Source organism: Pristiophorus japonicus, chromosome 2 (genome assembly GCF_044704955.1).
Source record: "Pristiophorus japonicus isolate sPriJap1 chromosome 2, sPriJap1.hap1, whole genome shotgun sequence".
NCBI lineage: Eukaryota > Metazoa > Chordata > Chondrichthyes > Pristiophoridae > Pristiophorus > Pristiophorus japonicus.
Genome location: NC_091978.1, coordinates 123137099 through 123164107, shown reverse-complemented (window position 1 = coordinate 123164107; position 27009 = coordinate 123137099). Strand labels below are relative to the sequence as shown.

Sequence of the window (27009 nt, the reverse complement as noted above, 5' to 3'; positions counted from 1 at the left end):
ATGAGTTCCCTTCCCCCCCTCCCCCCCCCACCTCGTTCTGGACGCCTGATTTGTAACCTGCGCCTGATTTTTTAATGTGTAGAACAGGTTTTTTCAGTTCTACAAAAATCTTCACTTGCTCCATTCTACTTTAGTTTGGAGTACGTTTTCACTGTGGAAACTTTCAAATCAGGCGTCAGTGGCCGGACACGCCCCCTTTTGAAGAAAAAATTCTGTTCCAAAGTAGAACTGTTCTACCTGACTAGAACTGCAGAAAAAAAAATATGGAGAATTGCGAATTCTAAGATAGTCCGTTCTCCACCAGTTGCTCCTAAAAATCAGGCGCAAATCATGTGGAAACTTGGGCCCATAGTGTCGGTGTGGGTTCTTGTTAAATCAATAAAACTAATCTCACTACCCTGCTCTCTCCTCATAACCCTAAACAACTAATCATCAGGAGTTTTTTCTATCAGTTGTTGCATTACTCCATTTTTTCTTTTCCTTTTGCTGCTGCTATGTCCCATTGTGTTCAGAAACAAATGAGCAGTATGATTTACTTCAGAATCACTTTCCATGCTTTTATGTTGAGAAGCAATTTGTTGCTAAGCAAGAACCTCTATTAAGACTTGAATTATGAAAAAATCTAACTTTTAGATTTTTTTTCCAATTAAGTTGCATGGCTCATTTTAATTTTGTTGCTTATAAATGTGCATTGCTTGATACTATGAAGAGAGTTATGAACCATCAAATGCAATTAGTCAAATTTCATTTTGTTTCCCATAATTAGTTTCTTTGAACAGATAAGTCTGCTTCAGCCATCCCATTTGCAGCAACAGAATATATTTGAGTTAATCAGTTCTTCCAGAGTTGTATTGTAGAGCATGATAAATGGGATGACACCTTGAAATGTCGGAGGCTAATTGAATATGGAGACTTTGTCATGTTTAAATTGAGAAGACCCATTCTGTGAAAAGGACTGAACTGCAGAAAACCTCTGCAGCTTTCAGCAAAATGTCAGTGTTCAATTGCATCAGGATGCTTCGTGGAAACCCGTGCTCCTAACTAATCACCCTCTCTTTGCCGATCTTCAGAAAGCTGGTCTGCGTGTAAGAAAAGACCAAAAACACTTAAGGCATTGAGAGTATTGGGTCATGAGATTTAGTGAAGGATAAAATTGTTTGAATGCCAGATTAATGAATCAATTTCATTGATGAAAATTTATTGATCTACAGAGTGGTGATTTTGTCCTAGAGCTGCTTTACGTCTTTGCACTTTCACAATTTTAGTGTTGCTTCGTCAATGTAATCAAAACAAGCACTGAAATTTCTCATAAATGGAAAGTGGGCATTACATGATTAAAATGGAGCACAGTATCTTATTCAGTGGCAACTTAAAAAGCATTTCTGTTAATAATTTATAAATTCCTAATTACATACCTATAACAAAATAATTCATAACTATTGCACTTTTAATGCTGAAGTCAGTTTTAGACTTTTCTTAAAAGTCAGTCAGAATACAATTGCTGAATAAAATACTGTATTTGTGACTCATTTAGTAGTCTGTGCACGTAGCACTAGAATACTGGCAGTCCCTTATTGCGGGATGAGGGATTGAAAAAGCTGCACATGTCAACATTATTCACAGCCAGTACCCTGAGCTGCTATGAGATATCCCACTGCTGACTGATTGCCACATAATGGATAATTGAGAAGAAGTTTTGACCTCAACCTAAAGAATTGCGTCAAAGCCATTCCACCAAGAAAAGAACAATCTATTAACTTCGCAGGGACTTACACTTTCCAGAACATTTCTGAACCGTATGGTTTAATACTGTAAATTTCTTCTCTTTCAGTACAATATTATTCTATTAGAAATGGAGGATTGAGTTGTTGGTGGGTTTCTAAACATAGATTTATTTAGGTAAACATTAAATGCTTTTACGTTAGGTAGTTAATATTTCAATGACTGGAATATTTTAATTTTATTTCCATCAAAGCTTGTAACATTTTCTACATGACTGATCTGACCAAGTAATCTCTTTGAGTTTGCTGATGTGAATGCCTCCAATTATTACCACAACTGCAGAAAACACTTTTGACAGCTTTCAAGATCTGACTTCTGATGCAGTTCCCCACAATTATCTCCATTATTTCATGACCCCAGTATATGTGTGTTTGTCAAATGCAAGAAGAATAAATTGCCCTGCAATTAAAATGATGGGTTAATCCCGACATGAACAGTTTCAGTTTGAACACCATACCCGAGGAGGAAGAAAATTAGGATTTTTTAAAAACTATATATATATATATGTTATATATATATGGAGAGAGAGTTTCCTAACTCCATTATTTATTCTTAAATGTAAACAGGAAAATGAATCCACATGTCAAGTGTGGGTTATTCAAACAGAACCATTCTCATTTTGGTACCACAGCCCACGGATGAAACAATGAGGATTTCAGGTTAACATAATATGTAAAATCAGTTGTTAAAATAACATAACCTGACAGTGATCAATTTTTTAAATCATTGGCTTGTAGCTGCATGCAGGCAATGACTAAATTGTCTTCACTGATGACAATTTATCAGTCATCAATGCTGCTTTGGTAAAAAGTAAATATGCCATTTTGTGTCAACTAAGAATCACATTGCAAATCTGTGCAAGTGTGGGAGGACAGTGGCAGCTTTTAAATGGTGAACATGGGAATAAATAAAACTTTTGGCAATGGTGTCAAATGGCCAATATCTGGTCAGCTGCCCGTTGAAGCCAATGGAAAGGAAGATCGGACGGGGTGTATAACGGGTGGCAGATCCAAAATTGCCCATTTTACACCATCGCCATTATTTAAAATGACCCCCTCCCCATGTGTTTTTCTCAATTGTCGTTTGTGGTGCTAATGACAACAAAACTGTCACTGTTCGCCATCATTAGCTCTCTCAAACTGACCATAACTTCAAGATTTAACACATGCACAGATAAATGCAGATATCCTAAAGTTGTGGTCAGTCATTCTGTTCCACCACAGGCTACGCTGTGGAACTCCATTGACATCAATGAAATCACTTGAACTCACTTAAATATTGTCTTTTCCACTCTTGTATCGCTGTTAAACACCCCATAAAAAGTTATGCCTCGTTGAAAGAGGTGCAACTGGGGTTTTAACAGCATATTGACAGTCATTCTGGCCAAGAAAACCTAATTTTATTTTGTGGAATGTCAAATTTCTGCATAATGATAAAAATTACTAGATTGTTAAAATAATAAATGCATTCTTTTATTTTTTTTATGTTTGTTTATTTCTCTCTAAAATTTTAAAGAAATGAATGATAAAAGCTGCTTTGTATTTCTTGTTTTGCTGTCTGTGAGAATTCTTCCATGTGATTGGCTGCTTAGACAACTTGATGATATCATTGCTGCTGTATGCTGAGAACCCCTTTAGACAACACTGTTACAGTGACAGTTTCGCTGTCATTACCACCACAAACAACAAATTAAAGTCAAGAAAGCTAAAGTTTTCACCACAATTTTCTTCAAGGTCAGCAGCGATGACCGTCGCTTCGCCACTGATCACAAATTCCAGGCCAGTAATTCAGTATTTGCATATTTGTTTTGAGAGTTTGTTTCTATGAAAAGTTTAACCCAATTTCTCATAAGGGCTGCAAAAACTAAGGAAAACAAATATTTATAGTGCTATGTTTTGGTAGATTCGGACATTATTTCATGAAATAACGCATTACAGAAATAGCAATAATTACTTAATCATAAAATGTTGTAATTGAAAAATAACATTTAGCAGTAGTCTTCCAGCATCTATCAATGACTGGAGTTTATGTTTGAACTGGGGAGTATATAGAAATTGCATTACATCTTCCATTAACAAGGTCAGGCCCTGCTTTTGGAAATGTTGCACTTCAGTGTGCTGGTCACATTGTGAAGGACGTTGCTTGGTGGTGGCAAGAGAACTGATTACGAAAGTGAGATAAGATATTTTAGTTTGGCCGTTAATTATCTGTCATAGGATTAGAATTATTTGACAAAGATCATGGAATGGTTGCTATTTGTGGACAAATCTCTGATCTTGTCAATTGATTCTAAAACTGGCTAGCAATGATTGCTGGGAATTTTATTTAAGTTATAAATTGAAGGAAATCATATTAGACAGATTTTTGTGTAAATAGGTAAGACTTCGCTGCCTTTGTTATTAATAGTGAACTACAATGTGATTTATCACTGCCCACACCAGGCTGTTTAGTTTGCTAGACTGCAGCCGGGGTAACATATACATCTTTAATACAAAAAGAGATTCTTTTTTTTTTGTTATCTCCACCTTGCCATCTTGCATGCAACATACCGATTTCCAGCTGAGCAGCCACATGGGGAATTCTGCTCCAAAAATTCCTGCAGATTCAACTGAAACCTCCCACTAGATAGTATGCAGTAACTGCCTGGATTCATTTGCTCAGTAATTTGTTTTCTTCCTACCTCAGTGGAGAACAACCTGTCTGTACTTTGTTTGCTATCTCCCCTGATAGCTCAATTTAGAGTTGACGCTCATGTTTATGACAAAATAGTGGATGCATTCGTGGTTATTTTCCAACATTCTATAGACTCTGGATCAGCTCCTATGGATTGGAGGGTAGCTAATGTAACCCCACTTTTTAAAAAAGGAGGGAATTGTTGTTAGCCTGACATCGGTAGTGGGGAAAATGTTGGAATCAATTATGAAAGATGTAATAGCAGCACAGTTGAAAGAAGTGACAGGATCGGTCCAAGTCAGCATGGATTTATGAAAGGGAAATCATGCTTGACAAATCTTTTAGAATTTTTTGAGGATGTAACTAGTAGAGTGGACAAGGGAGAACCAGTGAATGTGGTGTATTTGGACTTTAAAAAGGCTTTTGACAAGGTCCCACACAAGAGATTAGTGTGCAGAATTAAAGCACATGGTATTGGGGGTAATGTACTGATGTGGATAGAGAATTGGTGGCAAACAGGAAGCAAAGAGAAGGAATAAACAGGTCCTTTTCAGAATGGCAGGCAGTGACTAGTCGGGTACCGCAAGGTTCAGTGCTGGGACCCCAGCTATTTACAATATACATTAATGATTTGGACGAAGGAATTGAATGTAATATCTCCAAGTTTGCAGATGACACTAAGCTGGGTGGCAGTGTGAGCTGTGAGGAGGATGTTAAGAGGCTGCAGGGGGACTTGGCCAGGTTAGGTGAGTCCGAAAATGCATGGCAGATGCAGTATAATGTAGTTAAATGTGAGGTTGTCCACTTTGGTGGCAAAAACAGGAAAGCAGAATATTATCTGAATGATGACAGATTAGGAAACGGGGAGGTGCAACGAGACCTGGATGTCATAATACATCAGTCATTAAAAGTTGGCTTGCAGGTACAGCAGGCGGTGAAGAAGGCAAATAGCATGTTGGCCTTCATAGCGATAGGATTTGAGTATAGGAGCAGGGAGGTCTTACTGCAGTTGTACAGGACCTTGGTGAGGCCACACCTTGAATATTGTGTACAGTTTTGGTCTCCTAATCTGAGGAATTACATTCTTGCTATTGAGGGAGTGCAGCGAAGGTTCACCAGACTAATTCCCGGGATGGCAGGACTGACATATGAAGAAAGACTGGATCGACTAGGCTTATATTCACTGGAATTTAGAAGAATGAGAGGGAATCTCATAGAAACATATAAAATTCTGATGGGATTGGACAGTTTAGATGCAGGAAGAATGTTCCCTCTGTTGGGGAAGTCCAGAACCAGGGGTCACAGTCTAAGGATAAGGGGTAAGCCATTCAGGACCGAGATGAGGAGAAACTTCTTCACTCAGAGAATTGTGAACCTGTAGAATTCTCTACCACAGAAAGTTGTTGAGGCCAGTTCATTCGATATATTCAAAAGGGAGTTAGATGTGGTTAGAAAGGGAACAAGAGGTATGGAGAGAAAGCAGGAATGGGTTACTGAAGTTGCATGATCAACCATGATGCCATGATCATATTGAATGGTGGTGCAGGCTCTAAGAGCCTAATGGCCTACTCCTGCATCTATTTTCTATGTTTCTCCATTTCTAACTGGTATGGATCCGCAATCACTATTCCATGGCACAATGCCCATTAAAATCAAGATCACTTTTCATTTTCACAAAGGTAAAATTAATGGTTATACTAACCTAACATTGTAACAATTAACATCTCTGTTTTATTTTACATTAACAAAAAATAAAATATATATTGAAGATTTAAAGTACTAGGTCCAAGCATTAATATGGTTGCTTGTTTATACAATGCTGGAGACTCATATGGGTGTTGCTGATTTTGAAGAATTTCTAATGGCTATCTTAGAATTTGTGCATTTAAAATATAGATTTGCAATTTCTCCAACAGACAAGTGAGGAGTAGGAAAATCCACTGTACTAACAATCCACTGATATTTCTCCAAATAATTATGAAGGTGTTTTTGTTTTGTATTTCAATAAATGACTTCCAGTAGTGCTAAATGCTGAATTTTGATAAGTAAAATATGTCAAACTAGAGTTTAATATGGTTCTGAAGCTTCAAAGAATTACAGGGACATTTTATAAGGGAATTTGTCAGTGTTATGTTTTAGTTAGTAAAAGAAAATGTCCCCTGTATGGAAGTAACTACTTGAAACACAGAAAGGGTACATAAAAACAGTCAGGACTTGCTGATTCCCACAGCCTGCAGGAAATCCCATGGAATTCCAAGTCATAAGAAAACACAGGCAGACATCCTCTTCCATCTCAGATCACCTGACAGCAGGACTTACTCTTCATCTCTTTGACGGGGTTAGACTCCAAGCATATGACAGATGCAGTAAGCATCAACCCTGTGGTACACAAGTCAGTGCTTCAGCTGTTATTAGATTGCTCCAGACAAGTCCATTTCAGATAGTTCTGGACCACTGCCTGGGATTCTGGCATTTTCAAATGTGTTTTGCATGGTTCCCTGATTTGCATTTTCTCCACTTTCTGATAAACTTCACTACATTCAAAGAAATAACTTGTTTCAAGTGCAAAAAATTGAATACATTTGTTGTTTAGGTTGCTTAAACACAAATGCATCTGTATTGTGTAATACCTTGAAACACTGCAGTGTTTGTAGTAAGATGATTACTGAGACTTGCATATATTTCTGGGAGTGAAGTAATAGAATATTCATAGAATATTAATATTTGTTTAAAGTACTCAATTATATATATCAGATTGCATCTAAATTGGTGCAAGTTTTTGAGATCAGTATCCCCGATATTAACGGGGAGCTGGGGAGACTGCGGTTGAGGGCGTAATTGTCCAAGGAACCTGACAAGACCGAAGACGTGGAGGTCCAGCTGATCTTAATGGCAGGGCCGCATTACAATATTCTGACCAGTTCTAACGAAAGGTCATCGACCTGAAATGTTAACTCTGTTTCTTTCCACAGATACTGCCTGACCCGCTGAGATTTCCAGCATTTTCTGTTTTTATTTCAGATTCCAGCGTCAGCAGTATTTTGCTTTTGTCTCATTACAATATTGCTGGGCTGCCGCCCACCCGGCAGCCAGCCAAATGGGACAGCCTGGCTGGCGCATGGGAGGATTAACTAGCAGCAGTAGGCCGGAGCCAGGGATCTGTGGGGACGGTCCCCGGCACTCGTAAGCGATCATGGGAGGAAAAGTGCGAGAGAAACCAAAAGGCGCTGGACAGTGATCAGGATGGGGGGGGGGTTGTGGGTAGTGGTGTTGCCACGATCGGGTCTTATTGGACAGAAACCATCCTAGGTGAATTACTAATCCATAGCTTGGTGATAATTAATTCAACTTGGAGATCCTTGAAAATTCCTTTCCTAACAATCTGCACAAAGTCAGCTTCATGGAACATTTAATTTTTGACTTACCATGAAAAGACTGTATGAAGTGTGATCAGAGATAAAAAGCTAGAGATTAGCATTGGCAAAATTAGCAACAAATGCTTAACACATTAGCCTCTTTATGCTTTTTAAACACTGATGCTAACTGTTGAGTATGAAGAAAGAGTCAGACTGAACACTGTGAGCTCAAAGTAAAGTGTGACCTTAGTGTTTTATTGCAGGTCTCCAGAGTGCCTCTCCAACCTGTGAAGCCTTCTTAAATACCTGTGCTCCCAGGGGATTATGGGATCCCTTGGGACTCTGAGGAATGAGCCCTCTGGTGGCTGTACAGAGTAAATACAAGTACACATATATAACAACATTCCCCCCCGCAAAGTCAATAGTGTAACTATTTACAATGTGAGTCGATCTGGGGCCCTTCTTGCCCTGGTTGGTCGTCTCGATGTGAAAGCTGGTGTTGTTGAATCATTTGTTGGGCCCTCGCTGGGCTGCTGTGCAGCTGGCCTTGCTGGGCTGCTGTGGATGATGGGTTCTGCTTTGTGGTCAACGGTGGTGTCGGTTGCCACTGGTGTGTGTGTTGGGGGATCAAAAAAGGTAGGGTTCAAGTTGGGTTGCTCAGGGTAGTCCGTGAATCTGAGTTTGGTTTGGTCCAAGTGTCTCTAATGAATGAGTCCATTTGAAAGTTTGACCCGAACAACCCTGCTCCCCTCTTTGGCCACGACAGTGTCGGGAAACCACTTGGGACTTGTCCATAATTTAATACAAATACAGGATCATTGACTTTAATCTCGCGAGACACATTTGCGCTATCATGGTATGCACTTTGTTGAAGCTGCCTGCTCTCTACCTGTTCATGTAGATCAGAGTGAACTAACGAGAGCCTTGTCTTAAGTGCTCTTTTCATGAGTAATTCAGCAGGTGGGATCCCAGTGAGTGAGTATGGTCTCGTGTGGTAGCTGAGCAAGACTCGGGATCGGTGAGTCTGCAGTGAGCCTTCAGTTACTCTCTTCAAGCCTTGCTTGATGGTTTGCACTGCTCTCTCTGCCTGACCATTGGACGCTGGTTTAAACGGGGCAGATGTGACATGTTTGATCCCGTTACGGGTCATGAATTCTTTGAACTCAGCACTGGTAAAACATGGCCCGTTGTCGCTTGCCAGGACATTGGGTAAGCCGTGTGTGACAAACATGGCCCGCAGGCTTTTAGTAGTGGCAGCAGACGTGCTAGCCGACATTATCTCACATTCAATCCACTTGGAGTACGCGTCTACAACCACAAGGAACATTTTACCCAAGAACGGGCCTGCATAGTCGGAGCAGGCTTGAGGGGCTAGATGGCCTACTCCATGTCCTAATTCTTATGTTCTTATGAAGCAGTCACCCAATCTCTGTTTCGTTTCCCTAATGTAGAGGAGACCACATTGTGAGCAGCGAATACAGTATACAAACTTGAAAGAAGTATGTAAATCGCTGTTTCACCTGGAAGGAGTATTTGGGGCCTTGGATAGTGGGAAGGGAGGAGGTAAAAGGGCAGGTGTTGCATCTCCTGCACTTGCACGGGTAGGTGCCGTGAGGTGGGGCTGCTGGGGGTGGTTGAGGAGTGGACCAAGGTGTCATGGAGGGAGCAGTCCCTTCGGAATGCTGAAAGTGGAGGGGAGGGGGAAGATGTGTTTGGATCACGCTGGAGGTGGCAGAAATGGCAGAGGATGATCCATTGACCGTGGTGGCCGGTGGGGTGAAAGGCGTGAGAGCAGAAGTGCAGGAAATAGAACGGACACGGTCGAGGGCCATGTCAACCACGGTAGAGAGGAATCCTCGGTTGAGGAAAAGGGAAGACATATCGGAAGCACTAATACGGAAGGTGGTGTCATCAGAACAGATGAGATGAAGATGGTAAAACTGAGAGAATGGAATGGAATCCTTACAGGGAGCGGGATGGGCGGAAGTGTAGTCCAGGTAGCTGTGGGTGTCAGTAGGCTTATAATGAATGTTTGTCAATAGTCTATCCTCAGAAATGGAGACAGAGAAGTCGAGGAAGGGAAGGGAAGAGTTGGAGTTGGACCATGTGAAGGTGAGGGAAGTGTGGAAATTGTATACAAAGTGAATGAAATTTTCTAGTTCAGGGCGAGAGCAGGAAACAGCACCGATGCAATCATCAATATACTGGAAAAAGAGATGAGGTAGGGGACCTGAGTAGGACTGGAACAAGGAATTTTCCACATATTCCACGAAAAGATAGGCATAGCTAGGACCCTTGCAGGTTATCATAGCAACACCTTTAATTTGGAGGAAGTGAGTGTAGTCAAGGAGAAGTTGTTCAATGTGAGAACAAGTTCAGCCAGACAGAGGAGGGTGGTGGGGGCTGGTTGGGCCTCTGCTCGAGGAAGAAGCAGCGCACCCTCAGGCCATCCTGGTGAGGTAATGGAAGTGTAGAGGGATTGGACGTCCATAAGGAAAAGGAGTCGATTGGGGCCAGGAAACTGGAAACTGTTAAAGTGGTGGAGGGCATCGGAAGAGTCTTGGATGTAGGTGGGAAGAGATTGGACAAGGGGAGAAAAACTAGTCAAGGTGGGAAGAAATAATTTCCGTGGGGCAAGAACAGGTTGAAACGATGGGTCTACCAGGGCAGTCCTGTTTGTGGATCTTGGGAAGGAGATAGAAGCCGGCTGTGCGGGGCTGGGGAACTATGAGGTCGGCGACCATGGAGGGAAGATCTTCAGAGGAGATGAGGTCAGTGACAATCTGGGAAATGATAGCTTGATGTTCAGTGATGGGGTCATGGTCCGGGGGGGAGGTAGGAGGAGGAGTCAAAGAGCACTATTAAACGTTTGTTTCAAGGGAGTAAAGGGGCATAGGTTGCTGTCAAGGTAAGTCTTGTACATGGACCTAAATGACAGAGTTAGTTGAGCTTTTATTGTTGGCTATTTTCCTGGAATTTCTATGGTGGATCTCCTGATAGTCCACTGGAACTTTGCGTAAGATCAGCAGAAACCCTGGATGAAAGGCTATTTACACCGTTTCTCTAGTGTTTCTACTGAACTTCCGCTGAAGTTATGGGGGAAAGTTGGGAGAAGCCCCACAGAAATTCTACTCCCTTGTGTTCTTGATGTGACCATTGCACCACAAAATGCAGGAATCCAGTAGATACAGGTGTTCTGATATGCTACTGCTCTTTTTCTTTCCAGACAAACAACATGAGGTTGAAATACCGTCGCAAGCACAGAAAGAAGAAAAGAAAAAAAAGCCAATGTCCCAAATCAGTGGGGTGAAGAAACTCACGCACAGCTCGAGCTTAACGAATTCCAGCAGTACTAGATTTGGAGTCAAAACTGACCAGGAAGACTTATTGGCAACAGTATGTTTATTTTAGATCCTGGATTTCATGCTTATTTTCAGCAATATAGTCCTTCGCACTTCTACTGATGTGATAAATTAGGTGAAATATTTGACATTGGACCATAAATCTTTTACCAATTTGCCAAAACATCTGGTCAACTGGTTTACAATATATTTTGCAATCAAATAGGTCAGCTAAATATGTTGCTGAGATCCCTAAAGAAAGTTATAAAAATGCCCCTTTACTGATAGCACAGTCAAGATGCTGAAAATGATTGTACTTTTAATTAACAGAACACCTTTGCTAATGAGCTGCATAATAGTAATTTTTAGTCTCTTAGTGGACACACCTTGTTTAGTGTAAAATTTAAAGGTAATCAATTTTGTTAAATGTTTGTTTTCATTGATATACTTCATGTGGAATATTTGTTCAATTTATAGGAATTAGAAGGAATTAACAAATGGGGCCTTAATATCTTTAAAGTTGCTGAATATTCTGGAAATAGACCTTTAACAGTCATCATTTACACAATTTTTCAGGTGAGTTTGGAGTGTATTTATGGTTGACCATTTGGAAGGTTTTGCATTTGGTGATGGTACCCACCTGAGTGCTCTCCAACACTGTTGTGTAGAGTAAAGTACTAGCTAACCTCTGCATATTGCTTTGTAAATGTCAAAAGCACTGTCAGTTGCTAGAATTGAAGAAGGAATGTGAATCTATTGGAGAATCCTTTACCCAAACAACAACTAAATTGAAGGCCGCAATTTTGCCAGCGCTCAGCGGGCCTGATTGGTGGCAGGTCAGCTGTGAAATTTAAAATGATTGACAGCGGGACAGGAACCCACTATCAAAATGCGCACACCTACATTTCCCGATGTTAGGTCTGCCAGCGCTGAGCAGACCTGACAGGCAGCGGCGGGAGTCCCAATTCAAATAATTAGTGGCTTCTTTACAGCCACTTAAGAATGCTTTTTTCCCCCACCTTTTTAACTTTCACAGGTCTGTCACGGGTTTCTCACTGTCAGTGAAGCTGAGGCCGGAGGTCAGTGTCCATTGAATCAGCTGATGAGTTGACAGCTTCAAATGCCAACTCAAAGCAGCCAGTTGATTCAGATATCTTCCCTTAAGCACTAGCATCTCTAAACTGCAGATTAAAGATGCTGTAAATATTTACACAAGTCTCCATGCATTCTGACCTCATTATCTCTCCCACCATTGACAGATCGCGTCTGTCATCTCTACTTCACCTGCCATCTATTCCATCAGCATGGGTGCACTTTATACTTTCTCACCTTGGTCCTCAGAATCTGACCACGATCAGCCCCAACACCAGCATCACCAGGCACACCAGCAGCACCAACAACCACACCAACCTTCTCCGCAATTACCTGATGTGGACATAACACAGGGCATCAGCACTTGACCACATTGCAGCATGGGACATTAAGGATGGCCTCACCATGGCCACATTAACGACACTTGATGCTGCACACCCTGGCTGCCACATGATGCACCAGGATGGCACCACCCCACACCATCAACATAAAGCATCCCTACAATGCCCAAGCCATTCGTTTCACACTTATCACCATTGCGCGGATAACGTTACGTCTCACCATTCACTGCAACTCACTAAGCCATTTCAAGTGCTTACCCTTATGTGAAGGGAAGAGAACCTCCCTGCATGCTGCGACTCCCCTCCATAAGCTTATGAAGGCAGTCATGGGAGAGCCTGGGTGCAGCCATGCACCTCTATGCAGTGCTGGACAGTGTTTTCAGCACCTCAATGCTGTAGAACACTGACAGCACAAATGCCAAAGTAAATTTTCACATGGTTCCAAAAGGAAACCAGCTGATGACACGTCATAAATTACGTCATCAGACCCGCTTCCTTCAATTGGCCAGGAAACTCACTGGGCGGGCTTAACAAGCCCAATCTGGGGAAAGTCATGTTGGAGGCCGGGATGGAGCCAACAGCAGGGCCGAGACCTGCTACCGAGGTAGAGAAAATTGCGGCCGCAATCTTTTAAAATACAGTCACCGATTTGTTGCACTCTGCATTGTTCAAGCTCAAATGAGAATGGTCAGACCTGGTCAAGGATGCTCTGACATTGCAGCATGCAATATATTGTCAACTAATCATTCTCTTCACCAGATTAGCATCATTGGAGAGGTCACTGCCGGTCTGAGCCCAAGCAGTGGTTCTTTGAAAGCTACAAAAGATCTGAAAAATGAGGCTGTGCCACAAAAGGTGGCTGAAAGTGATTGAATAGCACAATCTGTACTGCAATAACGAATTGAGGATAACAACCTGACTGAAAAAATCAGCTTACAGATTTGTCCTTCAGCTTGACCTATTTATTTTCAATTCTCCAATGCAGTACGGACAGTTATCCATCATTAACTACAAATACGCAAGCAATGGATATAATTGAAGATGATTTATAAAAATGTCAAATTCTATTCATTTAACGCCCCACTAGCATAGCATAAAAGCTGTGTGTGACTTGATGAATTTAGGACCTGACAGGTTTTTGATGAAACCAAGAGCAGCCTCCTTCTTATCTAGCCTTTGAAACCATTAGAAAGTGCCCTGGAAGCAAACAACCTTAAGCACCCATGACATTTCATAATCGATGCCACAATTTACGGAGGATTATACTTTTGTTTAGACAGACTCAAGAGGGGAGGGTGATTATTGTTTCATTTTAGTTCTTTAATAGTAATAGAACTGGAGCTGAACATTACAAATGTAGCGCTCACTCACACACACTTGGGAACTGGTTATTTATAGCCATGTTTATTGATTCTTTGTTATTGGAAAGTATCTTTTTGTGCTGTAGACATTTAGTTTATTGTACTATGAATCCTAGACAATTCCCTGTACATGTGCTCAGTCCGAGATTTAGAGAAATGCAGCCATGATTTGTTTTCTAATTAGAAAGCTCATTTTGGTGACCTGGTGGCACAACCGGGCAGTGCCCTCACCAACTGTATCCAAGAAGCATTGTACAAATCTATGCCTATAACTCCTTACATACTGAGTAGAAGCCAGGCACCTGTGCATGGAATTGAGGAATGAAAGTGAGTGACCTGGTGGGGCCATTGCACCTCCTACCAGCTGGTTATAGAGTTGCATTGGCAGGCATCTGGCAGTAGGCGTTTGCCCGTCTACTTGACAGGGAATAATAACCCAAAACGGTCTAAAGGTAAAGGGTGAGGGAGGGGGAAGAGACAATACACAAGCAAAGAGAACAAACTATTTATGCATTATACATTTTGTTTGGTTTCTGTGGCCTAATTTGAGCCCCATTTTCACTACTTTTAGGAACGGGAATTATTAAAAACTTTCAAGATTCCAGCAGTAACTTTAATTACTTATTTGATGACCCTGGAAGACCATTATCATGCAGATGTGGCTTTTCACAATAACATTCACGCAGCAGATGTTGCTCAGTCCACTCATGTTCTACTATCAACACCTGCATTAGAGGTAAGCAGTACACTCTTAAAACATTTCTCTTCGCAGGCACTGGTTATGGAGGCCAGTACATCCGTAAGACTGTGATTCATTATCTTCCAGCCTCTACACCCTGCTTCACCTGACGGCTATACTTGGTCTTAACTCCTCATGCACAATATCACTAGTATATTTCACTAGTGTATTATATATACACAGGTACAACCTCCAAAATCCGGAAACGTCGGGACCGGCTTTTAGGTTTTTCTGGATTTCAGGACAGAAATCTGGCATCCCGATTCCGGAAAACCCTAGGCCGAATTTTGGGTTTTTCCGGATTTCGAAGACGAAATCCGACGTCCCAAATTCAGAAACCCCCTGGGCTGAGTTTCGGGTATTTCTGGATTTCGGAGACAGGGAAGCAGCTGTGGGTGATTCAAATCCCGATACTGTCAGGGACAGCGGCTTGAGAGGTAATTGAAAAAAAAATTATTTTATTATGCTTAACCTTGTTTTGAATTACTATTGCTCTGTATTGACCGCACGGGCACCTGGTGTGATCTGGCAGGACTGCATCCAGGGCTGACACCAGATCAGACACACAGTCTCCGAAGGGAGCTTTCGAGAGTGGCATGATGAAATAATTCCCTCCCCTCCCACCCTCCCCCTTAAAAGATCAGCCCTTGTTATCGCTCCCTCACCGCTACCCGCCTCATTCAGCATCATTGAAGGTTGGCATGCAGGTACAGCAGGCGGTTAAGAAAGCAAATGGCATGTTGGCCTTCATAGCGAGGGGATTTGAGTACAAGGGCAGGGAGGTGTTGCTACAATTGTACAGGGCCTTGGTGAGGCCACACCTGGAGTATTGTGTACAGTTTTGGTCTCCTAACCTGAGGAAGGACATTCTTGCTATTGAGGGAGTGCAGCGAAGGTTCACCAGACTGATTCCCGGGATGGCGGGACTGACCTATCAAGAAAGACTGGATCAACTGGGCTTGTATTCACTGGAGTTCAGAAGAATGAGAGGGGACCTCATAGAAACGTTTAAAATTCTGACGGGGTTAGACAGGTTAGATGCAGGAAGAATGTTCCCAATGTTGGGGAAGTCCAGAACCAGGGGACACAGTCTAAGGATAAGGGGGAAGCCATTTAGGACCGAGATGAGGAGGAATTTCTTCACCCAGAGAGTGGTGAACCTGTGGAATTCTCTACCACAGAAAGTTGTTGAGGCCAATTCACTAAATATATTCAAAAAGGAGTTAGATGACGTCCTTACTACTAGGGGAAATCAAGGGGTATGGTGAGAAAGCAGGAATGGGGTACTGAAGTTGCATGTTCAGCCATGAACTCATTGAATGGCGGTGCAGGCTAGAAGGGCCGAATGGCCTACTCCTGCACCTATTTTCTATGTTTCTAACTACGGTCGGAACCCCTCGAACGTGTTTGTCCGCAAGTGCCGCCCTGTGCTTAGGGCTCAAATGGGCCCACTTTCTCTTTACCTTATAATAGGAACGGAATGCTACTCAGTACCTACCACCCCCATCCTCATCCCCCGCAGTAAGACGCCAGTTGGAAACAATGAGAGCTCTTCGCAAATAATGTTGGTTTATTCATGTGGTAGTTATCACATCAGAAATCGACGCAAAAATCCAACTGACGGGAGAACACTCAAATTCACTCAGAGACGCCTCCTGGAGGAACAGCAAGGTGGGGATGATGGTGGTGTGTGTGTCTGTGCATGTGCCGGGGGGGGGGGATTATTTATACAATACTGATCAGAATACCAAATATCCATTTCTGAAATGTTACTACTTTCATTTTATGCCATTTATATCACTTGCGAAAAAAATGTCCAGTTTTCGGAACAGATTTCCAGATTCCGGGCGTTGACTCGTGTGATCTGCACGGTGTCTGGTTTTCGGAACATTCCGGTTTTTGGAACTCTGGATTTCGGATGCTCTTCCTGTATAATAAATATATAATCTGGACGCTCATTTAAAAAATACATAAGATCATCTTTAAGTTGGAACAAACTGAGGAAAAAGTTTTTTGTTGTAGAAATATTATTATGGTCTTCAAAAAGTTCATGTCAAAGAGATAGCGATAAATACCTTAAGAAACTGCTGGAGGCATTGTGACTGGTTCTCAATCTTCCTAATGCATCATATTTCCACATATTATTTCCCTAGGCTGTCTTCACGGATCTGGAGGTCCTTACTGCAATATTTGCAAGCGCTATTCATGATGTAGATCATCCTGGGGTCTCAAACCAGTTTCTCATCAACACAAGTGAGTGTGCTATTACCATTTAACTGCCAATTGTCAGTATTCAGTGTGCAAGGCACTGGCCATGTGTGGCTTTCTTTTGGAGAGTTAGGAGGTTTTCTTGGCATACTTTCTTGTCTTCTGTCAAAATTATTTCTGTGTTGGAGTGAGATAATGGAGAATCTGGATTCCCTGCTTCAGCTGTGTGACTGTGAGAGGCACCAAACAGACAGCAAGTGCTTCCTTGCAGGTTGGGTGGGGAAATAAAGATGAGAATTTTTATAGACAACTATCATGTATTTTGTAGTATATTATTTCACAGTGAAATTGTCAGGAGGTCAGAGCAGATATGCCTGCTCCCTCGTAAAGATGGTGAGCAGACAAATCACAGGATAATTATAGATGAGGAAGGTTGTTTGGCCATCTCGAAACATCCATCCAAAGTGATTCTAATGATACTCCCCCTCCATTGTAGCATCCAATTGGGGAAATGGGGGAGGGAGGGCGAACCAGTCACAACAGCAATTTGTCACATGGGCGGGCGGGGGGGTGGGTGTGGGGAGGGGGTGGGGGAGAGGGGGTACAGCATTCGCTAAGGTTAGGTATCTTGTTTAAGCTCCTGGCCTGGAAGTGGTGGGTGGCAGTAAAGGGAGAGAAAAAAATATTGCAAGTATTGGGCCCAAGCATAAATAATGATACAGAACAAAATTATAAACTAAGAAGGACACCATCAGTGAGAACTGATGTCATCATGTTAACACACGCCTGCTTGTATGCTGCCACCTCGGGAAGTGGCTCGTTCTGCTCCAGGACATTGCACACATCTCATGTCAACCTCATGGACAGTCGGGTGACACACATTTCAGCTGGGATTAAAGATAAAAATTCTCACTAATTGAAGTTTATTACTGAACATATTGCTGAATACCACTGATTATGCACAGAGGGCTTTAAACACTTCTGTTTTCTTTCTCGGAGTTAAAAATTAGAGAAGTTTGAGTCTTTAAAAATTCAAGCACAGTCATATTGGCATATTGCAAAAAAAAAGATGTGAAAAAAAAGTTTTGAAGTGAATTTGGGAGGATTCTGAGAGTTTATTATCATGAAATGTTTTGTGAGGGCACAGATTTGTTGGCATTGTTTAAGTCAGAGTGTGCATTAATTCTGTGGGGGTGATCTGTAGTTAAAAAAAGGTTGCTGGTGACTCATTTATATACTAATATTAAAAAAGAACAGATTAACATACTGGTAACAGTGAAGAGATCACAAGGATAACAAGTACACTTGAATGCTAGGGTGTTAAGTAGGCAGGTGACACAGGGATTTATTTAGGTTCACACAATCCAGAACAATTTGTGTGATTTTTCTTTATTTAAAAAAAAACAATGATCTTATTACTACCATTATGTTCTCCATAAACAGGGGGCTCAAAATTATATTTTATTCATACCACTACAGACTTAGTACTACTCCCAAGATATTTAAAGTCACCTCTGGCTCGGTTTCTGACAGTGTAGATTAAACAGTATCTTCGTGTGTAGGGCAGATGGGACAAGAATGATTAATATAACACTATCTGATAAATGGAAATCACTTCGGATGGTTTTTGTGAGATCTTTTTGTTCTTTGCAGCAATTTGTTACTGTACAGCTATATATACATGAAACATTCCAATCATTTCTCTTCCCACAAGAAAAAGTATTTTCTCCAAAAAAGGAAATGAAAATGGTAGATTCAAAGGGCTCAATTTTCCCCAGTGATTTGCGCCGTTTTTTTGGAGCAGGCTGCTCTTTTCGGCCTAAGTTGAAAAAACAGTTTCCCCAATCAATTTGCACCAGCGTAACTCAGTTCGTTACGATTTTTTTAGGTCAGTTTTTTTTTCAGCCAAAGGGGGCGTAACCAACCACCTATGCCAATTCTGTCCATTTAGGGAAGCTTGGCCAGCTGAGAGTTACTCCAGATCTGCTTAGGCCAGCGTATGTGCCCTGTCCTGAAAAACCTTTCAGCGAGTTAAGGAAATTGGCGCAGGTAAGGAAGTCGGCGCAGCAGATGCCTGGACACACTAAAAGAATTGAAAAATACATAGCAGCAACTTACCTCCAACCCCGCCCAAAAGCTATCCGGTCCCATTCTCGGTCCCAGAGAAAGAGAGAGTGAGTGTCTGGGAGAATGGGGACCGAGAATGGGACCAGACCCGGCAAGCCCTTCGGGCGGGGTTGCAGGTAAGTTGCTGCTATGTGTTTTTCAATGTTTTTAATGTGTTGGGAGCTGGCTGTATGCTTTACTTTGCAGCCTCAGTCGCATTGTGTCCCTGGTTACCATGGCAGCCCGATCTTTTTGGCGCAGAACAAGGTTCCACCCCCAAAACTTAAGGTCGGGTTATGCCACGCCAAAATGAAGAAATCCAACAGGGAAACTTGGACATTTTTTTTGCCGTACTTAGGCCCAAAAAAAGCGGGCGTAACTCTTCAAGTACGCCAAAAAAATGCTTTGGGGAAAGTTGAGCCCTTTGAGTCTCTTTATTGGAACATGCCAATTAATGCTGTAGTTGTGTGAATACTGATCATGTGTCAGACCATACTATCCATATCCATTGGCAACAAAATTTATGTTAAGTGTGCAAGATTATTCAAACTGATGACAAATATACTGTCAGTATGACATAGATGAATGTGAATAGTATTCAGATACTTGATGGTATTAACATTCAATACTTATATCTTTCTATCTCTCTCTCTCTTTCCCCCCCCCCCCCCCATTAATTCACACACTTTCCAGACTCAGAACTTGCCTTGATGTACAATGACTCATCAGTGCTGGAGAACCATCATTTGGCTGTTGGCTTTAAACTGCTGCAGGAAGAGAACTGTGATATTTTCCAGAATTTGACTAAAAAACAAAGACAGTCGGTTAGGAAGATGGCCATTGACATTGTAAGTTGAAGCTTTAAAGCTTGCTGTTTAACTTAAGCCTTTATCCCTTTTTCTAATATTCTCTATTTAAGTCCATTTTGGATTTTGTGTTTTTCTAAATTTTAATGTGGGCCTAAAAGACGAGAGAAAAATACCTACTCTGATTCTCCTTGTTGATCTTTATTATATTATAGTATGGAATTTATAAGAATGGCCCGCAGAAAATTAATTGTAATTAACAATTAAACCAGTAATTTTTTTCTCGTTCAGAGGATCAACTACCTCCTCTTTCACTTTGACTTTGGCAGCATCTTCTATTTTTAGTTCTATTTTATAAAGAATTTGTATTGGGTTTGTATGACCTGCAATGTCCCACCGAGAAGCACAGTTTTTTTTAAACTATAACTATTTGCTAATGGTTTTCAAACCTCATATTTCAGGTTCTTGCTACAGACATGTCCAAACACATGAACTTACTGGCGGACTTGAAAACAATGGTAGAAACAAAAAAGGTGACCAGTTCTGGAGTACTCCTCCTGGACAACTACTCAGATAGAATACAGGTATCAAACAGTTTATTCAATTCAAAAAGAAAATCAAAAATATAGACAGATAAAAGGCATCATCCTCTTTATCATATGTTTGGGTAAAGTGGTTCTGGTGGGAGAAAAAGATTATAATCATTTTATTTATTTCTATATTGTAATTATTACAACTGAATATTTGTGAACATTTTAGATTTACCCATGGATTAACTGTAATGTCCTGCTGACCATTATTTATCAGTTATAGCGGCAATTTTATTTTAAAAGTGAGTTGAAAACTATTTTATTTAATAATTTAGGTTCTGCAAAACATGGTGCACTGTGCAGACTTAAGCAATCCCACAAAACCCCTGCAGCTGTACCGACAATGGACAGATAGAATAATGGAAGAATTCTTTCGCCAAGGAGACCGAGAAAGGGAAAGGGGAATGGAAATAAGTCCCATGTGTGACGAGCACAATGCCTCCGTTGAAAAAACACAAGTAGGTGAACCTGGCATCATTCAATGTAATCTCAAGCCCTGAGCTACAAATCCAGCAGTGCTCATCTATACATAGTTGACTAATTTAGTTATAAACCTTATTCAATATATTTGTTATCTTACGCAAGATATTTAGGGGATAAAACATGCCTTCACTACTTAGAATCATAAAATGATACAGCACAGCAGGAGACCATTCAGCCCATCATGCCTGTGGTGCCGGCTCTTTGGTAGAGCTAACTGACTAGTCTCACTCCCCCTGCTCTTCCCCATAGCCTGGTAAAATGTTTTCCCTCCAAATATAAATCCAATTCCCTTTTGAAAATTACTATTGAATCTGCATCGGTCACCCTTTCAGGCAATGCATTCCAGATCACAACGGCTCACTGTAAAAAAATATTTTCTCATGTTGCCTCTGGTTCTTTTACCAATCACATTAAATCTCGGTCCTCTGGTTGCCAACCATTATGCCACTGGAAAGTTTCTCCTTATTTACTCAATCAAAACCATTCATGATTTTGAACACCTCTATCAAATCTCCTCTTAACTTGCTCTGCTCTAAGGAGAACAACCCCAGCTTCTACATTATTCACATAACTGAAGTCCTTCATCACTAATACCATTCTAGTAAATCCTTAAGCACCCTCTAAGGCCTTGACAGCCTTCCTAAAGTGTGGTGCCCAGAATTGAACACGATACTACAGCTGAGGCTTAACCAATGTTTTATAAAGGCTTAGCATAACTTCCTCGCTTTGGTACTCTATGTCTCTATTAATAAAACCAAGATCCCATGTGCTTTTTTAACAGCCTTCTCAACTGGCCCTGCCACCTTCAAAAATTGTGTACATCCACCCCCAGGTCTCTGCTCCTGCAGCCCCTTTAAAATTGTATCATTTAGTTTATATTGCCTCTCCTCATTCTTCCTACCAAAATATATCATTTCACACCTTTCTGCGTTAAATTTTGTCTGTCTATGTCTATGTTCTTCTGATTTTTACTACGAGCCTCCTCAATGTTTACTATATTTCAGTTTCATGTCATTGGCAAACCTTGAAATTATGCCCTGTATACCCAAGTCATTAATATAAATCAACATGCTCCCAATACCGACCCCTAGGAACACCACTGTATCTTTCCCTCCAGTCTGAAAAACAATAATTTGCCACTACTCTCTGCTTTCTGTCCCTTAGCTAATTTTGTATCCACAGTGTTACTGTCCCTTTAATCTGATGATGTTTAATTTTTCTAACAAGTCTATTATATGATACTTTGTCAAACGCTTTTGAAAGTCCATATACATATCATAGACCGCACTATCTTCATCAATCCTCTCCATTACTTCATCAAACAACTCAATTCAGGTGGTCAAACATGATTTGCCTTCAACAAATCCATGCTGGCTTTCATGTTTTTAGCCCATACTTTTCCAAATGCCAATTCGATTTGCCCAGATTATTGTCTCTGAAGGTTTCCCCTCCACCAAAGTTAAGCTTGCTGGCCTGTAGTTGACAGATTTATCCCTCTCCCCTTTTTTAAACAAAGCTGTAACATTTGCAGTCCTCGGGTACCACCCCCAAATCTAAATAACATCCCCTTAGTTATTTGTTTTTGGACAAATGTTAACTTTTTTTGAAAAAATATCATTTTCTTAATTTAAAAAAAACATATCTGGTAACATTGCACTGCAGACAGTTTAATAGGATGCCACCTTCATTCTCTTGTATGGCTCGTTATTGTAATTCATTTTCCATTTACACAAAGTGCTTAATAACATTTTGGGCTGAATGTTAATGGAGACGCAGGTTGGCAGCTCCAAGGCGGCTTGGAGAACAGGTTTCCCGCAGGCCCTGCCGAATTTAAAGCCAGGGCCTATTAACATGGGGAGCCTCTTTCCCATTTTACCAGTCTGAAGACATCAGGGGCGAGGGATTGCAAAAAGATCAGGGACTTGGAGGAGTGGGGTGGGGGGGGGGCCCTTGTGGGGAGCAGATCCGAGGGCTGGGGAGGGGGAGGGATCAGAGGCATAGGGAGTTGGGAAGAGTCTGGAGGGGGATCGGAGGCCTTGTGGAGGCTCTCTGATCATGGTGGGTGGGTTAGGTAGGGACCCTGTATTTAGGAGTCCACACCTTGCATTAGCTGGCGGGTTTCACGAGGGTGCAAAACCTGACCAGCTAAAGTTCAATACAAAATGGAGGTTAAAGCACAGGCTTCCAGCCTCATTATAATATTTAAATAGATGACCCACCTCCTGGCAGCAGATTGGCTACCCACCACCCGTCCAGCCTCTGTTAAAACCGGATGTAGGCAGGTTGGAGACGGTTTCAGGTTGGGATTCACATTTTTAACACTTTAAATAGCCACCTAATTTTTTTGGTTAAAATTCTCCCCTTTATATCTACAGGTGTATGAAATAATGATGTGCTATTGACTGGTATTAAATTTCTCTCTCTCTCTCACATACACATATACTTGCTTAGCATCTTTAACTCCCTATTGGTTCTTAGTAATTTAACCCTCTCTTGGTTCTCAGTAATTTTGTCCCCTCTTGTGTCCCTCTCCCTGTTTTCTTCTGTGCTTCTCCCATAGTCTTTAACTTTCCCACTCTGGAGGCTTAAATTCATCAACAATGGCATCAACCTAGTATTAAAGCATAAAAAAAGCAATCTATAGCTCTGACCGAGGAAACAAATGCTGTATGTGGCACTTTGTTTCTGCGCAAAGTAATGTTGTCACGGTTCACTACTGAATCTATAGAGGCTAACATTTCAGATCTTGGGGCAAGATTATTCAGTAGCTAGAATGTTCTGCAAAATTAAATATGAAGATCACTGGAAAAGGTTACTGTTGAGGGAGAAGTATTATGTAGTGCAAACCATTCACGGTTGTAACTGAAAATCTAATTTTCATTTACTTTCTAATAGGTGGGTTTCATCGACTACATTGTCCATCCTTTATGGGAGACATGGGCTGACCTAGTCCATCCTGATGCACAGGGCATGTTAGATACACTGGAGGATAATAGGGAATGGTATCAGAGCACAATTCCACAGAGCCCTTCACCTACCACTGATGATGATGGGGAGGGACGGCCAGGACAAGTGGACAAGTTCCAGTTTGAGTTAACACTGGAGGAAGACATTGAATCAGATACCGAAAAAGACAGTGGTGGTAGCCAGTGCGAGGATGACAACAGCTGTAGTGACTGCAAGACTCTTTGTACCCAGGACTCTGAATCAACAGAAATTCTACTGGATGAGCAAATAGATGAAGCAGAAGGTTCAATGGAGCAGGGGGCAAAGGAGGAAGAAGATGAAGAAGAAGAGAAGGTTGGAGATACAGAACAATGTTGATGGAAAAGACATCTTGGAAGCAGCTTCCAAGCACATATGTAGCTACAGCCAAGGCCAAGTCTCATCCTCATCTACCAGTCCTTTTATATCACAAAGTCTGGAATCATCTAGATAACTCTGTACTCAGGAATAACATGTCAGAATTTCAGCTCCACACCATCATTGCAGCATGGGGAATCCATTTCAAAACTGGTTGATCATTACTACTCTCAGATTTATGAATCTGAAATAGGAATGGATTGCTTTTGGTAGGACAAAAATATTAAACCAAATGTGGGTTTTGTTTTCACAAAGCTGTAGAGGTTTGAGCTTTTTCATTTACAGATGAGAAGTATGGAAATCCATTTATGAGATTGTGCTAAGGACACTGGTTTCATCAAATACTTCAGCAATGAAGTTTGAAATGCACAGTATTGTATGAGACTGGAGTCAGTGAAGATCTGTCACCAGTAGGAAGATCGATCATTTATGGAAATCATGAGACGTTTTATAATTTCAAGTCTTCCTTGAAACCTGACTGTAAAAACTGTACAGCTATAAGCTGTACTGACCTCTTTTTGTATCATATGTAATACAGAGAACTTTTTTAGATTTTACTTTTATTAATACAGATTTATGGAGGTATTATATTTAAAAATACTTTGAAGTTTCATCTGTTATTATTAGATATTACAAGTAACTTGCAAGTTCTCTGTACAGTTCTGTAATGCTGAGTACGAGTAGTTCTTTGTCATCTTACACCTTGTGATTTTATCACTTTAATACCGTTTCAGTCAGTTAATCTCTGGGGATTAAATACAAATACCGCACAACCTAGACGCTACATGTTTCTCACCTTTCCTTCACTGTAACGATTGTGTTAAAAGGCATTGGATTCAAAGTAAACACTGTTTATTTATATGTTGCCCAGACAGTTACTGGAAACACCTTGAAAGCAGACAATCAACCTTGATAGACCGTCTCAGGAGTTGGGGATAAAATGCACTGAATTTCACAACACTCACATTTTCTTGCCAAAATGTGCTCTTGAGCTGCGCGCTGCTTGTAAAGATACAAAAGAAGTTACATTGCATTAAATAGCTTTAAGATTCCAGTGAAATCTATCCATATTCTGTAGAGCTGTGTAAACTACTGTATAGCAGTGTGCAGAGTTTCCAAATTAGTACACTTTAGCTTGCAAGTTACTGTACCAATATAAAGCTTTCTCTGCCTCCCCCTAACATGGATATCATGGTGAGAGTATGTAGATGGAACAAACTGTAAAACTTGAATAGGTCTGGCTGTTAAAGAGCACCTATTAAATGAGGTTATTTTACTGCATTATTTAATTTTGTTGCCATACTTTTTGTTTTCCTCACCAGATGACCTTACTTGTAATCCAGTCTTGTTTGTCTCTGTTTACAACCATGTATTTATTGAACTGTACATATGTAATGTTTATTGTAAATTATTGATTCTTATTATAACAATTCCGAATGGGGTGGTGTTACTGTATTGGAAACTCCTGGTGAAAGAATGAATATACTTATTCCTGTAAATTTGTCTTCTGTAATATTATGTCACCTATAGCTTGGTTAAGGAGAACTTTGAGGAAATAAGACACTCGATGTAGAATGGTTGCAGCTCTTTGGCCTCAGGGCTGTGCCTTAACTTTCTCCAATATATTGCTACTGTCTGCTGCATTTCAAAGCGTACTAGCTGAGTGACAGTTCGATGAAAGGGGAGATTCTTGCCTAAAAAAAAACAGAGCCTCCTTTTTTGACACGCAAACTGTAGATTTCAGCAGCCCTGGCCCAAAGGAATTGGACATTTTTATTGTTGATTGAATTAAATAGTAATAAAAGGGATTATACAGTCAAAATGTTATCTACAGAGACTCCTGAACAATTAATTTTGTTTTGGATATGTCTCGAGAGAACTAACTTGTCTGGAGGTTGCAAAAGATGAATCTTGCAATGTTTTCCTAGTCTCTTACAGTCTATGGTATAGTACTGTATGTCACACTGAGAAACCTTCATAAAATGTTTTTATATGCAATGAAAAAAATAAAAGCATGAGTTGATTCTACTTAAACAATACTAGTTTACTTATTAATATGCATACAAATTTCAGTATAATGGCAAGGATTCTCTGTACCTATCAGATTACAGGCAACTCTCGATTATCCGTACACAGATCTAACCGAGAACCCACTGCAACGGCACTTTTAAAAACTGTGATTCTGTCCCGTGTACAGCTGCACACGACCATTATACCCACCTCACACAGTCCTGTGCTGACACACAGCATTATCACTACACACAGAGGAAGGGCTTTATTTTATAATAAAGTTTAATGCTGTTTCGACCTTAAAGGAATCCTTGTAGAGCAATCAGATTAACTCGGACCTGCACAGTCTGTCCACTCATACTGCGACCCATCCTCACGTTATCAGATCGAAGGCATTGCTCCCAACCCTGCTCTTTTAGGGCACTGTCCAGATCATCACGCTGGATGCAAGTTCTGAGGGGCAAAAGATTTATCCAGTTCTTTCTCGCCTGCCGTCTTTCTGTTTTCTGATCTTGGTGAATGTGCTCTTGTGCATTCTGGAGTATCACTGAGGGTGCCGCCTCGAGGTTAAGTAAAGCCGAGTCTCATTTGACCTCCAGCGGTTGAAACCTTTAGACTGGCCATTTTAAAAAAAGTAAACACAGTATAACATGGGTCTCTTCACTTTATATTAAAATGAATAGGTGTACAATCCCATCCTGGAGTGCACAAAAGCAGAAAAGCATCAAAGTATTGTATAAATTTGAGACCCAAACATT

General features: G+C 41.0%; 1 protein-coding gene across 4 annotated transcripts in view; it reads left to right on the top strand.

Annotated features, from left to right (window-relative positions):
* The window catches only part of pde4d (phosphodiesterase 4D, cAMP-specific), a 905003-nt gene extending 878749 nt beyond the window's left edge, over positions 1-26254 (top strand). For all 4 annotated transcript variants that reach the window (XM_070869185.1, XM_070869194.1, XM_070869177.1 and 1 more), the window contains 8 exons: positions 11038-11207; positions 11630-11728; positions 14518-14682; positions 16839-16938; positions 19693-19847; positions 20267-20389; positions 20671-20853; positions 23774-26254. In XM_070869185.1, the coding sequence (XP_070725286.1) occupies positions 11038-11207; positions 11630-11728; positions 14518-14682; positions 16839-16938; positions 19693-19847; positions 20267-20389; positions 20671-20853; positions 23774-24202 (1424 nt within the window). In that variant the 3' untranslated portion in view covers positions 24203-26254. The remainder of the gene's footprint in view (positions 1-11037; positions 11208-11629; positions 11729-14517; positions 14683-16838; positions 16939-19692; positions 19848-20266; positions 20390-20670; positions 20854-23773) is intronic.
* Positions 26255-27009: the final 755 nt, after the last annotated feature.